The 16,663-nt window shown below is 59.4% G+C and overlaps 1 protein-coding gene across 1 annotated transcript; it reads left to right on the top strand.

Moving 5' to 3' along the window:
- Window positions 1-218: 218 nt before the first annotated feature.
- On the top strand, window positions 219-16,002 carry dhx34 (DEAH (Asp-Glu-Ala-His) box polypeptide 34). The gene is given in 13 exon segments (XM_059643164.1): window positions 219-633; window positions 955-1,708; window positions 7,812-7,824; window positions 7,827-7,997; window positions 8,140-8,213; window positions 9,193-9,295; window positions 9,845-10,062; window positions 10,756-10,765; window positions 10,768-10,929; window positions 14,031-14,224; window positions 15,115-15,213; window positions 15,429-15,623; window positions 15,916-16,002. Coding segments are annotated over 13 exon segments (2,292 nt in total). The 5' UTR covers window positions 219-421.
- Window positions 16,003-16,663: the final 661 nt, after the last annotated feature.

The raw sequence follows: 16,663 nt of genomic DNA on the forward strand, positions 1-16,663 counted from the left end.
GAGGTCAGTGGAGGGATAGAGAGGGGGGAGAAAGGGGTCAATAGAGAGAAAGAAGCGGGAAGGGGGGGTCAGTGGAGGGATAGAGAGAAGGGGAGAGGGGTCTGTAGAGGAATAGAGAGAAGGGGAAAGGGTTAATAGAGTGATAGAGAGGGGGGAGAGGGGGGGGGGTCAGTGGAGGGATAGAGAGCAGGGGAAAGGAGTTAATGGAGAGAGGAGAAAGGGATCAATAGAGAGAGAGAAGGCGGCCGTAGAGGGGGGGAAGGAGTCCAAAAGAGAGAGGGGAAGGTGGGGACATAGAGGGGCGATATCGAGAGGGGGGAGTGGGAACTCGGATGAGAGTGAGATGGAGAGAACTGGGGCAGCACAGAGTTAGTCGGGGGGTCGGGGGGGGTTGGAGCCACAGAATCCGGAGGAGGTCACCATGACCGATGAAGGAGGGGGCCGCTATGACTGGAGCAGCCCAGAGAGACGGGCTCTCCTGGAGAAGGTCTTCTTCAGAGAGTCAGATTTCATCCGGGCAGGCTCGGAGGAGTGTCAGGAGTTCTGGAGCTTTCTGGAACGTTACCAGAGATTCCAGGAGAGACAGAGGGGGAAAGACAGGGCCGGAGAGGGAGAGAGGGCCACGAGGGAAAGGTGGCGGGGGGGGCAGGAGGAGGAGGGAAGGAGAGAGGGCGGAGGCGGGGATGCACGGGGAGGGGGCTCAGGAGGAGAGAAGGGTGCACAGGGGCGGAGAGGAGGGGAGGAGAGAGGGGGAGGCGGGAGGAGGGGAGAAGGCCACCGGGAGAGGGGGGGAGGGGTAGGGGGCAAGGGGAGAGAGGGACATGGGAGGCGAGGGGACGGTGGAGGGCAGCAGAGGGGACTGAGGGAGGGAGAGGGACAGGGGAGGGGAAGAAAGGAGCCGGGAGAGGAGAGAGGGGGATCCCGGGAGGGAGGGGGAGTGGGAGTGGGACAGGGAGGCGCGGGGTTGGACCTGCCCCTGGTGTACGACCCCAGCTACCGGATCAACCTGTCGGTGCTACCGGCGCCCGTGGGGGGGCCCTCGTTCGGCGTGCCCCCCGAGGAGCGGCGCGCCTTCCGCCGGGCGCTGCGGCACTACGCCTCCTTCGGGCAGCGGCGGGCGCTGAGCCGGTTGGCGGCGCTGGCCGCCTCGCGGCGGGCCCTGCCCGTGGCCGCCCACCGCGCCCGGCTGCTGGAGCTGACCGGCGGCGGGGGCGCGGCGTGCCTGGTGCTGGCCGGGGAGACGGGCAGCGGCAAGTCCACTCAGGTGGCCCAGTACCTGGCCGAGGAGTGGGAGGCCAGGGGCGAGGGGGGCCGAGTGGCCTGCACCCAGCCCCGCAGGGTGGCCTGCGTCTCGCTCGCCCGGCGGGTGGCCCTGGAGTGCCTGCGCCCCTCCTGGGTGGGCTACCGCGTCCGCTTCGGGGCCTCGGTGCCCCCCGGCGGCGCTCGCATCCTCTTCCTGACCGAGGGGCTGCTGGTGCGCAGGCTCCAGGGCCGGGGGGCCGTGGGCTTCCGGGCCGTCCTGCTGGACGAAGCCCACGAGCGACGGCTTCACACTGACCTCCTGCTTGGCGTCCTGAAGGGGCTGCAGTCGAGTTGCCCCTCCCTCCGCCTCGTCCTCATGTCGGCCACCCTCGACGTCGGCCTCTTCTCCCGCTACCTGGGGCACTGCCCCGTCCTGCGGGTGCCGGGCAGACTCTTCCCCATCAAGGTGAGGGCGAATGGGGAGGGCCGGGGGGGGGGGGGGGGGGTGCTGCAGGGGCAGGATGACACGCCCAGTCTGGTCTCTTGCCCGACCCCCCCCCCCCCCCAACCCCCCCGAACCGCAGCTCGACCCTGATCCCAACCACCCCCCACCCACCCCCCCCCCCCCCCCCCGGCGTCAACCCGCGGACCCCCTGGCGTTGTCCCCCCCCCGACCCTAACACGGAGCCGCGGCCCCTGACCCCGACTTCGACCCATGACCTCCTGCCCCTGACATTGACCCATGACCCCTTGTCCTGACCGTGACCACCAACTCCCCCCCCCCTCCGCAAGACCGTGACGTCAACCCACGACCCCCTGACCCATCAAGCAACAACCCCTGACCCCAGTCCCTGACGTGGACCCCATGACCGCAGTCCCCGATGTGGTCCCCATGACCCCTGAAATTGATCCCTGACCCTGACATTGACCCCTGACCCCAGACCCCGACGTAGACCCCATGATCCCTGACATTGGCCCCTGACCCCAGCCCCCGATGTGGACCCCATGACCCCTGACCCCAGTCCCTGACGTGGTCCCCATGATCCCTGACATTGACCCCTGACCCCAGTCCCCGATGTGGACCCCATGACCCCTGACCTCAGTCCCCGATGTGGTCCCAATGACCCCTGACCCCAGTCCTTGACGTGGACCCCATGACCCCAGTCCCCGATGTGGTCCCCATGATCCCTGACATTGACCCCTGACCCCAGTCCCCGATGTGGACCCCTGACATTGACCCCTGACCCCAGTCCCCGATGTGGACCCCATGACCCCTGACCTCAGTCCCCGATGTGGTCCCCATGACCCCTGACATTGACCCCTGACCCCAGTCCCCGATGTGGACCCCATGACCCCAGTCCCCGACATTGACCCCTGACCCCAGTCCCCGATGTGGTCCCCATGACCCCTGACATTGACCCCTGACCCCAGTCCCCGATGTGGACCCCATGACCCCTGACATTGACCCTGACCCCGATGTGGACCCCATGACCCCCCTGACATTGCCGCTAACCCGTGGCGCCCTTGGCCCTGACTGCGACCCCTAAGCGTGACCGTCGACCCCCGAACTGTGGTCAGTTGTTGATTAATACCTCTCCCGTTCTCTCTACCCCTCCCTCTCTCTCACTCCCTCCTTCCTTCTTGCTCTCCCTGCTTCCCCCCCTCACTCTCTATCCTGTCTCTTTCTCTCCCCCCATCTCTCACGCTCCATCGCTCCCCAACCCCCTCTCTCTCACTCCGTTCATCTGACTCTCTCACCCTCCCTCGATCTCTTTCACGGTCCATCCTTTTGCAAACCCCCCTCTCTCTCTCTCTCTCTGTATCCACTGCCATCCCTCTCTCTCACTCTGTATCCACTGTCATCCCTCTCTCTCTCTCTGTATCCACTGTCATCCCTCTCTCTCACTCTGTATCCACTGTCATCCCTCTCTCTCTCTCTGTATCCACTGTCATCCCTCTCTCTCTCTCTCTCTCTCTCTGTATCCACTGTCATCCCTCTCTCTCTCTGTATCCACTGTCATCCCTCTCTCTCTCTGTATCCACTGTCATCCCTCTCTCTCTCTCTCTCTCTCTCTGTATCCACTGTCATCCCCCCCTCTCTCTCTGTATCCACTGTCATCCCTCTCTCTCTCTCTCTGTATCCACTGTCATCCCTCTCTCTCTCTCTCTCTCTGTATCCACTGTCATCCCTCTCTCTCTCTCTCTGTATCCACTGTCATCCCTCTCTCTCTCTCTCTCTCTCTGTATCCACTGTCATCCCTCTCTCTCTCTCTCTCTATCCACTGCCATCCCTCTCTCTCTCTCTCTCTCTCTCTCTGTATCCACTGTCATCCCTCTCTCTCTCTCTGTATCCACTGTCATCCCTCTCTCTCTCTCTCTGTATCCACTGTCATCCCTCTCTCTCTCTCTCTCTGTATCCACTGTCATCCCTCTCTCTCTCTCTCTGTATCCACTGCCATCCCCCCCTCTCTCTCTCTCTCTCTCTGTATCCACTGTCATCCCTCTGTCTCTCTCTCTGTATCCACTGTCATCCCTCTCTCTCTCTCTCTGTATCCACTGTCATCCCTCTCTCTCTCTCTGTATCCACTGTCATCCCTCTCTCTCTCTCTCTCTCTGTATCCACTGCCATCCCTCTCTCTCTCACTGTATCCACTGTCATCCCTCTCTCTCTCTGTATCCACTGCCATCCCTCTCTCTCTCTCTGTATCCACTGTCATCCCTCCCTCTCTCTCTCTCTCTTTATCCACTGTCATCCCTCTCTCTCTCTGTATCCACTGTCATCGCTCTCTCTCTCTCTGTATCCACTGCCATCCCTCTCTCTCTCTCTCTGTATCCACTGTCATCCCTCTCTCTCTCTCTGTATCCACGGTCATCCCTCTCTCTCTCTCTGTATCCACTGTCATCCCTCTCTCTCTCTCTCTGTATCCACTGCCATCCCTCTCTCTCTCTGTATCCACTGTCATCCCTCTCTTTCTCTCTGTATCCACTGTCATCCCTCTCTCTCTCTCTCTGTATCCACTGTCATCCCTCTCTCTCTCTCTCTGTATCCACTGCCATCCCTCTCTCTCTCTCTGTATCCACTGCCATCCCTCTCTCTGTATCCACTGTCATCCCTCTCTCTCTCTCTGTATCCACTGTCATCCCTCTCTCTCTGTATCCACTGTCATCCCTCTCTCTCTCTCTGCATCCACTGCCATCCCCCCCTCTCTCTCTCTCTCTCTGTATCCACTGTCATCCCTCTCTCTCTCTCTGTATCCACTGGCATCCCTCTCTCTCTCTCTCTCTGTATCCACTGTTATCCCTCTCTTTCTCTCTGTATCCACTGTCATCTCTCTCTCTCTGTATCCACTGTCATCCCTCTCTCTCTCTCTCTGTATCCACTGTCATCCGCCTCTCTCTCTCTCTGTATCCACTGTCATCCCTCTCTCTCTCTCTGTATCCACTGTCATCCCTCTCTCTCTCTCTCTCTGTATCCACTGCCATCCCTCTCTCTCTCTCTCTGTATCCACTGTCATCCCTCTCTCTCTCTGTATCCACTGTCATCCCTCTCTCTCTCTCTGTATCCACCGTCATCCCTCTCTCTCTCTCTCTCTCTCTCACTGTATCCACTGTCATCCCTCTCTCTCTCTCTGTATCCACTGCCATCCCTCTCTCTCTCTCTGTATCCACTGTCATCCCTTTCTCTCTCTCTGTATCCACTGCCATCCCTCTCTCTCTCTCTCTCTGTATCCACTGTCATCCCTCTCTCTCTCTCTGTATCCACTGCCATCCCTCTCTCGCTCTCTCTCTGTATCCACTGCCATCCCCCTCTCTCTCTCTCTGTATCCACTGTCATCCCTCTCTCTCTCTCTCTCTCTCTCTCTCTGTATCCACTGTCATCCCTCTCTCTCTCTCTCTGTATCCACTGGCATCCCTCTCTCTCTCTCTGTATCCACTGCCATCCCTCTCTCTCTCTCTCTGAATCCACTGTCATCCCTCTCTCTGTCTCTGTATCCACTGCCATCCCTCTCTCTCTCTGTATCCACTGTCATCCCTCTCTCTCTCTCTCTGTATCCACTGTCATCCCTCTCTCTCTGTATCCACTGTCATCCCTCTCTCTCTCTCTGTATCCACTGTCATCCCTCTCTCTCTCTCTCTGTATCCACTGTCATCCCTCCCTCTCTCTCGCTCTGTATCCACTGTCATCCCTCTCTCGCTCTCTCTGTATCCACTGTCATCCCTCTCTTGCTCTCTGTATCCACTGTCATCCGTCTCTCTCTCTCTGTATCCACTGCCATCCCCCTCTCTCTGTATCCACTGTCATCCCTCTCTCTGTCTCTGTATCCACTGCCATCCCTCTCTCTCTCTCTGTATCCACTGTCATCCCTCCCTCTCTCTCTCTCTGTATCCACTGTCATCCCTCTCCCTCTCTGTATCCACTGTCATCCCTCTCTCTCTCTGTATCCACTGCCATCCCTCTCTCTCTCTCTGTATCCACTGTCATCCCTCTCTCTCTCTCTGTATCCACTGTCATCCCCCTCACTCTCTGTATCCACTGCCATCCCTCTCTCTCTCTCTCTGTATCCACTGTCATCCCTCTCTCTCTCTGTATCCACTGTCATCCCTCTGTATCCACTGTCATCCCTCTCTCTCTCTGTATCCACTGTCATCCCTCTCCCTCTCTCTCTCTGTATCCACTGCCATCCCTCTCTCTGTATCCACTGTCATCCCTCTCTCTCTCTGTATCCACTGCCATCCCTCTCTCTCTCTGTATCCACTGCCATCCCTCTCTCTCTCTCTGTATCCACTGTCATCCCTCTCTCTCTCTCTCTGTATCCACTGTCATCCCTCTCTCTCTCTCTATCCACTGTCATCCCTCTCTCTCTCTGTATCCCCTGCCATCTCTCTCTCTCTCTCTGTATCCACTGTCATCTCTCTCTCTCTATCCACTGCCATCCCCCTCTCTCTCTGTCTCTCTCTGTATCCACTGTCATCCCTCTCTCTGTCTCTGTAACCACTGCCATCCCTCTCTCTCTCTCTCTCTGTATCCACTGTCATCCCTCTCTCGCTGTCTGTATCCACTGTCATCCCTCTCTCTCTGTATCCACTGTCATCCCTCTCTCTCTCTCTGTATCCACTGTCATCCCTCTCTCTGTATCCACTGTCATCCCTCCCTCCCTCTCTCTCTGTATCCACTGTCATCCCTCTCTCGCTCTCTCTGTATCCACTGTCATCCCTCTCTCGCTCTCTGTATCCACTGTCATCCCTCTCTCTCTGTATCCACTGTCATCCCTCTCTCTCGTATCCACTGTCATCCCTCTCTCTGTCTCTGTATCCACTGCCATCCCTCTCTCTCTCTCTGTATCCACTGTCATCCCTCCCTCTCTCTCTCTCTGTATCCACTGTCATCCCTCTCCCTCTCTCTCTCTGTACCCACTGTCATCCCTCTCTCTCTCTGTATCCACTGCCATCCCTCTCTCTCTCTCTCTCTGTATCCACTGTCATCCCTCTCTCTCTCTGTATCCACTGTCATCCCTCTCTCTCTCTCTCTCTCTGTATCCACTGTCATCCCTCTCTCTCTCTGTATCCACTGCCATCCCTCTCTCTCTCTGTATCCACTGCCATCCCTCTCTCTCTCTCTGTATCCACTGTCATCCCTCTCTCTCTCTCTCTCTCTATCCACTGCCATCCCCCTCTCTCTCTCTCTGTATCCACTGTCATCCCTCTCTCTGTCTCTGTATCCACTGCCATCCCTCTCTCTCTCTGTATCCACTGTCATCCCTCTCTCGCTGTCTGTATCCACTGTCATCCCTCTCTCTCTCTCTCTGTATCCACTGTCATCCCTCTCTCTCTCTCTCTGTATCCACTGTCATCCCTCCCTCTCTCTCTCTCTGTATCCACTGTCATCCCTCTCTCGCTCTCTCTGTATCCACTGTCATCCCTCTCTCGCTCTCTGTATCCACTGTCATCCCTCTCTCTCTCTCTCTGTATCCACTGTCATCCGTCTCTCTGTATCCACTGCCATCCCTCTCTCTCTCTCTCTGTATCCACTGTCATCCCTCTCTCTCTCTCTGTATCCACTGTCATCCCCCTCTCTCTCTGTATCCACTGCCATCCCTCTCTCTCTCTCTCTGTATCCACTGTCATCCCTCTCTCTCTCTCTCTCTGTATCCACTGTCATCCCTCTGTCTCTCTCTGTATCCACTGTCATCCCTCTCTCTCTCTGTATCCACTGTCATCCCTCTCCCTGCTCTCTCTCTGTATCCACTGCCATCCCTCTCTCTGTATCCACTGTCATCCCTCTCTCTCTCTGTATCCACTGCCATCCCTCTCTCTCTCTGTATCCACTGCCATCCCTCTCTCTCTCTCTGTATCCACTGCCATCCCTCTCCCTCTCTCTCTCTCTGTATCCACTGTCATCCCTCTCTCTCTCTATCCACTGCCATCCCTCTCTCTGTCTCTGTATCCACTGCCATCCCTCTCTCTCTCTCTCTCTCTCTCCTTTTCTCCGGTTTTGCCTCCCTCTTTCTCTCCGTCTCGCACTCCCGCGTTCCCCCTCCGCCCCCGCTCTCGCTCCGGTTGCCCTCCAGGTGATTTACCAGCCATTCCAGAGGAGGAGCAGGAGGCTGGGGATGGCGTGGACCCAGGGCCGTACCTGAGGGTGATGCAGGCCATCGACCAGCAGTACCCTCCTGAGGAGAGGGGGGACCTGCTCATCTTCGTCAGCGGGGTGGCCGAGATAGGCATCGTGGCAGGGTCGGCGCGCACCTATGCCAGTGGATACAGAGAGAGGGATGGCAGTGGATACAGAGAGAGAGCCCCCCCGCTCCCTCACCCTCCCCGCTCCCTCACCCTCCCGCAGACCCCCCCCGCTCCCTCACCCTCCCGCAGACCCCCCGCTCCCTCACCCTCCCGCAGACCCCCCGCTCCCTCACCAGCACTGGATTGTACTCCCGCTGCACAGCGCCCTCTCTGCGGAGGAGCAGGACAAGGTTCGGGCTGGTCTCCCTCACCCTCCCACAGACCCCCCGCTCCCTCACCCTCCCGCAGACCCCCCCCTACTCCCTCACCCTCCCACAGACCCCCCGCTCCCTCACCCTCCCGCAGACCCCCCCCCTACTCCCTCACCCTCCCACAGACCCCCCCCGCTCCCTCACCCTCCCCCGCTCCCTCACCCTCCCGCAGACCCCCCCTACTCCCTCACCCTCCCACAGACCCCCCGCTCCCTCACCCTCCCGCAGACCCCCCCCCCTACTCCCTCACCCTCCCACAGACCCCCCGCTCCCTCACCCTCCCGCAGACCCCCCCCTACTCCCTCACCCTCCCACAGACCCCCCGCTCCCTCACCCTCCCGCAGACCCCCCCCTACTCCCTCACCCTCCCACAGACCCCCCCCGCTCCCTCACCCTCCCCCGCTCCCTCACCCTCCCGCAGACCCCCCCTACTCCCTCACCCTCCCACAGACCCCCCGCTCCCTCACCCTCCCGCAGACCCCCCCCTACTCCCTCACCCTCCACAGAGCCCCCCCCGCTCCCTCACCCTCCCCCGCTCCCTCACCCTCCCGCAGACCCCCCCCGCTCCCTCACCCTCCCGCAGACCCCCCGCTCCCTCACCCTCCCGCAGACCCCCCGCTCCCTCACCCTCCCGCAGACCCCCCCCGCTCCCTCACCCTCCCGCACCCCCCCCAGCTCCCTCACCCTCCACACCCCCCCCCCAGCTCCCTCACCCTCCCACAGCCCCCCCCACTCCCTCACCCTCCCACACCCCCCCCGGCTCCCTCACCCTCCCACACCCCCCCCGGCTCCCTCACCCTCCCACAGCCCCCCCCAGCTCATTCACCCTCCCACACCCCCCCGGCTCCCTCACCCTCCCACAGCCCCCCCCAGCTCCCTCACCCTACCGCAGCGCCCCCCCACCCTCGGGTCTGACCCTCTGACTGTTGGCTCAATCCCGTTGCCCCTGTTCTGCCAGGTTTTTGACGTCGCTCCTCCGGGGGTCAGGAAATGTGTTGTTGCAACAAACATCGCAGAGACATCGGTCACAATCGATGGTGTTCGCTTCGTTGTGGATTCCGGTGAGCTACTAGAGGGAGCCTTACCCTGTATCTCACCCCCTGTCCCTGGGAGTGTTTGATGGGGGGGGACAGTGTAGAGGGAGCTTTACTCTGTATCTACCCCCTGCCCCTGGGAGTGTTTGATGGCGAGGGGACACTGTAGAGGAAGCTTTAACCTGTATCTCACCCTCCGTCCCTGGGAGTGTTTGATGGCGAGGGGACACTGTAGAGGAAGCTTTACTCTGTATCTCACCCCCTGTCCCTGAGAGTGTTTGATGGGGGGGACAGTGTAGAGGGAGCTTTACTCTGTATCTCACCCTCCGTCCCTGGGAGTGTTTGATGGGGGGGACAGTGTAGAGGGAGCTTTACTCCGTATCTAACCCCCTGTCCCGGGGAGTGTTTGATGGCGGGGGGGACGGTGTAGAGGTAGCTTTACCCTGTATCTCACCCTCCCGTCCCTGGGATGTGTTTGATGGCGGGCTGGGGCGCAGGGAGAGCGGGAGTGAGAATGATGCTGCCCCCTGCAGTTGAACAGTCTGACCCGTCTCGCTCCCTCTGCCCCCCCCCCAGGGAAGGTGAAGGAGATGAGCTACGAACCAACAGTTAAACTGCATCACCTGAAGGAGTTCTGGGTCAGCCAGGCCAGCGCCGAGCAACGCAAGGGACGGGCCGGCCGCACAGGCCCTGGGGTCTGCTACCGACTCTACGCCGAGTCCGATTACGCCGGCTTCGCCCCCTACCCCGTGCCTGAGATCCAGCGGGTCGCCCTCCACTCCCTGGTGCTGCAGGTATGGGTGCTGCCGCGCTGCCTCCCAGGGTCAGTCAGCCCTGCTCCCTTCCACCCGCGCCCGCAAGGACACTCCCTCAGCGCTGACCCTCCGACAGTGCCCGCTCCCTCGGCCCTGACCCTCCGACAGCGCCCGCTCCCTCTGCCCTGACTCTCCGACAGCGCCCGCTCCCTCGGCCCTGACCCTCCGACAGCGCCCGCTCCCTCGGCCCTGTCCCTCCGACAGCGCCCGCTCCCTCAGCGCTGACCCTCCGACAGCGCCCGCTCCCTCAGAACATACCTTCCAACAGTGAAGGAACAGCTGATCTTACTCTAAGTCGAGATGTCTGCGTGTGGGGTGTGGAAGGGGTTTGGCCTTTGAGGAGACCTGCAATGGCTGGTGCTCCCCCCTGCCCGATGCCTGCTGCCCCTCGGCAGTCGGGGTATTAGTTCAGAAGCTGCTGTTGGAGGTGCTCACAAGTCGGTGCACACAGTGTCTACGGTGCATCAGTCTTGGAGCTCAGCCGTGCATTCCTCATGAGCCCAGTGGCCACTGTGTCAGGGTGGAGGGAGGGAGGGATTGTTGGAGCTCAGCCGCGCATTCCTCATGAGACTCTCTACCTCTGAGTAGCGCAGTGGTTAGCCCATACTTCCCCCTTCTCTCTCCCTCCCTCCTTCTTCTTCCTTCCTTCCCCTCCTTCTTCGTCCCCTCCAGATGAAGAGCATGGGCTGGGGGACCCGCGAACCTTCCCCTTCATTGAACCCCCGCCCCTGACGAAGATCGAGACGGCCATCCAGTACCTGCAGGAGCAGGGGGCCCTCGACTCGGAGGAAGAGCTGACGGCTCTCGGGAAACTCCTGGCCCTGCTCCCTGTCGATGTGGTCATCGGTGAGTTCCATCTCCCTACCTCCTTCCTTCCTTCTCTCCCTCCTTCCCCCCGTCTCTCTCTCTCCCTGACTCCCGCCCCCTCTGTTTCCCACTCCCTCTCTCTCTCTCCTTCCCCCCTCATTCTCTCCCTCCCCCACTTTATCCCCCTCCTCCCCCTCTTTCTTCCCCTCCTTCCCCCTTTTCTCTCTCTCCCTCCTTCCCCCTTTTCTCTCTCTCCCTCCTTCCCCCTTTTCTCTCTCTCCCTCCCTCCTTCCCCCTTCTCTCTTTCCCCCTCTCTCTTTCCCCCTCTCCCCTCCCTCCTTCCCCCCCTCCCCCTCACACTTCCCCCTTCTCTCTCCCTCCCTCCTTCCCCCCACTCTCTCACTCTTTCTTCTTCCTTCCGTCCCCTCCCTCCTTCCCCGCCTTTTCTCTCCCTCCTTCCCACCCACTCTCTCTCCCCCTCCTTCTCCTCTCTCTCACTCCTACCCCCGTCCCTCCGTACCCTGCTTTTTCTCCCTCCTTCACTCCACTCTCTCTCTCCTTGCTTTCCCCCGTCTCTCCATCCCCCCTCCCCCCTTCTTTCTCTCCCTCCTTCCCCCCCGTCTCTCTCCCTCGCCCTCTTTTCCTGTCCTTCCTTCCCTCTCATCCCTCCTTCCCCCCAACTTTCTCTCTCTCCTTCCCCCCTCTGTCTCTCGCTCCTTCCTTCCCCCCTATTACCCCTCCCTCCTTCCCCCTCCTCCCCCCGCTGTCTCTCTCCCTTCTCCCCCCTCCTCAGCCCCTCTCTCGGTTTACCTCCCCCTCTCCCCCACCACCCCACCTCTGTTCCTCCTGTACAATCATAGAATCCCTACGCAGAGACTAAATAGGCCATTTGACCCATGAAATCATACTGAACCTCTAAAGAGCATCCCATCAGACCCAATCCCTGCCCTGGGCACCATAGGGCACTATGGCACAGCCAATCCCACCCTAACCCGCACATCCGTGTGCACTACGGGACAATTTAGCACGGCCAATCCACCCTAACCCACACATCCCTGGGTACTACGGGACAATTTAACACGGCCAATCCCACTCTAACCTGCACACCCCGGGCACTACGGGACAATTTAGCACGGCCAATCCACCCTAACCCACACATCCCTGGGTACTACGGGACAATTTAGCACGGCCAATCCCACCCTAACCCGCACACCCCTGGGCACTACGGGACAATTTAGCACGGCCAATCCCACCCTAACCCACACATCCCTGGGTACTACGGGACAATTTAGCACGGCCAATCCCACCCTAACCCGCACATCCCTGGGCACTACGGGACAATTTAACACGGCCAATCCACCCTAACCCACACATCCCTGGTACTACGGGACAATTTAGCACGGCCAATCCCACCCTAACCCGCACATCCCTGGGCACTACGGGACAATTTAGGACAGCCAATCCCACCCTAACCCGCACATCCCTGGGCACTACGGGACAATTTAACACGGCCAATCCCACCCTAACCCGCACATCCCTGGGCACTACGGGACAATTTAGCACGGCCAATCCCACCCTAACCCGCACATCCCTGGGCACTACGGGACAATTTAGCACGGCCAATCCCACCCTAACCGCACATCCCTGGGCACTACGGGACAATTTAACACGGCCAATCCCACCCTAACCCGCACATCCCTGGGCACTACGGGACAATTTAGCACGGCCAATCCCACCCTAATCCGCACATCCCTGGGCACTACGGGACTATTTAGCACGGCCAATCCACCCTAACCCACACATCCCTGGGTACTACGGGACAATTTAGCACGGCCAATCCCACCCTAACCCGCACATCCCTGGGCACTACGGGACAATTTAGCACGGCCAATCCACCCTAACCTGCACATCTGTGGACTACGGAGGAAACCCATGCGGACACGGGGAGAACATGAAAACTCACATAGACAGTCGCCCGAGGGTGGAATCGAACCCAGGTCCCTGCCAACCACTGAGCCACTGTGCCACCCAGTCTCTGCTTCTGACCCTCTACCATACACCTGACCCTCCTTATCTCTGGGATATTGTCCAGTCTGTCTTCACTGGAGGAGGATGGATCAGGGATACCTGGACGATGTCATCTAATGGAATCTGGGACTCCTCATCTGCCAAACACAAAAAGCTAGTGTCTAATTTCCGTGGGGATAGAGAAGGGCCACTGGAATGTTGGCCTTTATTTCAAAGGGAATAGGGTGTGAAAGTAGGGAACAGTGCTGAGGGTGTGGGCGCTGTAGGAGGGTCAGTGCTGAGGGAGCGGGCGCTGTAGGAGGGTCAGTGCTGAGGGAGCGGGCGCTGTCGGAGGGTCAAGTGCTGAGGGAGCGGGCGCTGTCAGAGGGTCAGTGCTGAGGGAGTGAAGCCAGTGGGTTGGCCTTTATTTCAAAGGGAATAGGGTGTGAAAGGAGGGAATGTTTTGTTAAAATTATATAAAGGCCCTGGTCAGAGCGCAGCTGTAAAACTGTGAGGGGTTTCGGGGCCCCGTATCCAAGCAGAGATAGTCTGGCACTGGAGGAAGTCCAGGGAAGGCTCACTCGGCTGGTCCCGGGGATGGAGGGGCTCCCTCATAAGGAGAGGTGGAGTGGGTCAGGTGGAGTTTACGAGAATGAGGGGGCAATGTTATTGAAATAGAAAAGATGGGTGGGGGACCTGACAGGGGAGATTGGAGGGATCAAGGGGTTATATTCGAGGCTGAGAGAGAGAGAGAGATGTTTAATCAGGAAGGGGGGGGATCGAGGGGTTATATTCGAGGCTGAGAGAGAGAGATGTTTAATCAGGAAGTGGGGGGGGCGGTCGAGGGGTTATGTTGGAGTCTGAGTATTTTAATTGGGAAGGGGAATTGGGAGAAAGGGAGGCAAGCGGAGTTGAATGCTCTCTCAGTCCATGATGGAAGAGAATCATTGGGCTGTACGTGGCACTGCTGCTCGTTGGGCTTGCGGTGTACGCCTCATCCTGGCCTGCCTTCTCCACCGGCGTGCCCCGTGGAGGTCAAATCACTCTCGGTCTGGCTGCTCGACTCCATGTGGCCTCATAACTCTTGCTCCCCCCCCCCCCGCCGCCGCACAAACTGTTTGTTCTGCCCTCAGGGAAGATGCTGATCCTGGCCTGTCCCTTTGAGCTGGTGGACCCAGTCCTGAGCTTGGCCGCCGCCCTCAGCCTGCAGTCTCCCTTCGTGCGGGGCCGCCAGGCCGGTCCCGACTGCTTGGCTGCCCGCGGGACCCTGGAGAGCGACGAGGGAGACCCCTTCACTCTGCTGAATGCCTTCGAGGAGTGGCTGCAGGTGAGGTAGAGTGGGTGGGCCCATGTTCCTGTGTCCGACAGCCTGGGTGCAGGGTGCGCATCACATGGGCCTGTGTGCGGGGTGTACGCATGTCGGGCATGTCTGTGTTGCTGGTGCGTGTGAGATGGGTGTCAGCATGTTGTATGTCTGGGGGGGAGGGGGGCTGGTGGCAGTGTGTGTCTGTGCGTGTGCGAGACGCTGTGTGACCATGGCGATGTGGGAGAGAGTTAGGAAGTGTCTCTGTGTGTGTATCGGTATCTGTTCGAGCACCTTTCTGTCTGTACCCAGATGTGTGTGTGTGTGTGTGTCTGAGGGTATGTGAGTGTGTGTGAGCGAGTGTGAGAGAGAGTGAGAGCGTATCTGTGTGTGTGTGTGTCTGAGGGTGTGTGAGAGCTTGTGTGTGTGTGTCTATGAGGGTGTGAGCGTGCGTGTCTGAGGGTGTGAGAGTGTGTCTGTGTCTGAGGGTGTGTGAGAGCGTGTGTGTGTGTGTTTCTGAGGGTGTGAGCATGTGTGTCTGAGGGTGTGAGAGTGTGTCTGTGTCTGAGGGTGTGTGAGAGCGTGTGTGTGTGTGTTTCTGAGGGTGTGAGCATGTGTGTCTGAGGGTGTGAGAGTGTGTCTGTGTCTGAGGGTGTGTGAGAGCGTGTGTGTGTGTGTGTTTCTGAGGGTGTGAGCATGTGTGTCTGAGGGTGTGAGAGTGTGTCTGTGTCTGAGGGTGTGTGAGAGCATGTCTGTGTGTCTATGAGGGGGTGTGTGTGTCTGAGGGTGTGTGAGACTGTGTGTGAAGGTGTGAGAGCGTGAGCATGTGCGTGAGAGAGAGAGAGAGAGAGAGCACACGTGTGAGTGAGCACACGCCTTCTGTCCCGCTGACCAGCCTGTCCTCTGATGTGAAGGTGAGAGTGGAGAGGAAGGATTCCCGGAAATGGTGCCGTCGCAGGGGTGTGCAGGAACACCGGCTGTTTGAGATGCTCAACCTCAGGCACCAGTTCAAGGTGAGGGACCAGGGGAAACAGAGTTCTAAAAAATGACGCTGTAGAGAACCCTTTGCTGTCCTTGTCCCTGGGAGTGTTTGAGGGGGGTTGGGCAGACAGTGTAGAGGGAGCTTTACTGTATCTAACCCCTGTCCCTGGGAATGTTTGTTGGGGGGGACAGCGTAGAGGGAGCTTTACCCTGTATCTAACCCCGTGCCTGGTGCTCTTGCCTGCAGGACCTGCTGATGGAGCACGGCCTCCTGAGGAAGGAGGACCGCCGACGAGAACTGGGGGGGCTCTGGCGAGCCAAGAGGCGGCGCGAGGAGCGGCCCGAGCGCCGGCGCAAAGTGCTTCGGCTGGGGGATGGCGACGAGGCAGTCTCATCGGACGAAGACGCGCCCAGCGTCTGCTCCGAGCGGCGTGGCGGCCAGGTCGGTGCGAGGAGAGAGAGGGAAATGTAGATGTAACTCCCTCCCCACCCCCCCCCCCCTCACCCGACACGAAACTTCGTTAAAAATGCCCCATCGCTTTGCTCCCCGAGAGCCGCAGATGCTGGAGGAACGCAGCAGGGGCCAGGCAGCACCCCAGGAGCAGGAAAAAGATGGTCGTTTTTTTGTCATTCCCCCCCGAACAAGGGTCCCGACCCAAAACGTCGACATTCCCCGCTCCTCTGGCGCTGCCCGGCCCTTGTTGCGTTCTTCCAGCCTCCTCGCGCTCCCTCAGAGTCCCCCAGGGTCAGTGCGGGTGTTTGGGGTTAACGGAGAGTCTGCAGTTGACATCGGGGCGCCCGCTCGCCCCGAGCAACAGTAGGGGCGTCAGGCTCCCAGTCCGTAGCTTCCGGAGAAGCGTCCCCGTGAGGAAGGCCTGCTCGGGAAATCGAGTGTGAGCATCGCGGCTTTGTGAGACCGTGCTTCGGCTGCGTTGTCGCATCCATTCCTGGTCGCCACGTTACAGGAAGGAGGTGGGGGGGGGGGGGGTGTTCGGAGAGGGTGCACAAGAGGTTTACCAGGAGACTGCGCGGCTTAGAGGTCTGAGCTGTAAAGGGGAGGCCCAATAGAAGTCTATAAAGTTACGAGAGGCGTAGATGGGTTGACATTCAGAATCTTTTAATCCCCCCCCAAGAGTTGAAAGGGGGATGGGGGGGCGCGAGAGATTGGGGGAGCTCAGAAGGGATACGAGGGGCAACAGACTGGAACACGCTGCCTGGGGATGGTGGTGGGGCAGATACAATGAGGCTTTTAGAGGGCTTTTAGATAAGCCAGGAATGGAGGGATAGAGAACAAGGGCGGGCAGGAGGGACGGGTTTAATGGGGCATCGTGTTCGGCACAATATCATGGGCCGAAGGGCCCCTTCCTGTGCTGTTCTGCGTTCTACAGGAAGCTACATTGAGCTAGTCCTGATGATTACATTACTCTTGATCCACACCAGTTCCACTTCCCCACACTGTCCATGTACCGTTTTGAGGTTTCC

The sequence above is a fragment of the Stegostoma tigrinum genome, chromosome 49 (assembly GCF_030684315.1).
Source record: "Stegostoma tigrinum isolate sSteTig4 chromosome 49, sSteTig4.hap1, whole genome shotgun sequence".
In the NCBI taxonomy this organism is placed as follows: Eukaryota; Metazoa; Chordata; class Chondrichthyes; order Orectolobiformes; family Stegostomatidae; genus Stegostoma; species Stegostoma tigrinum.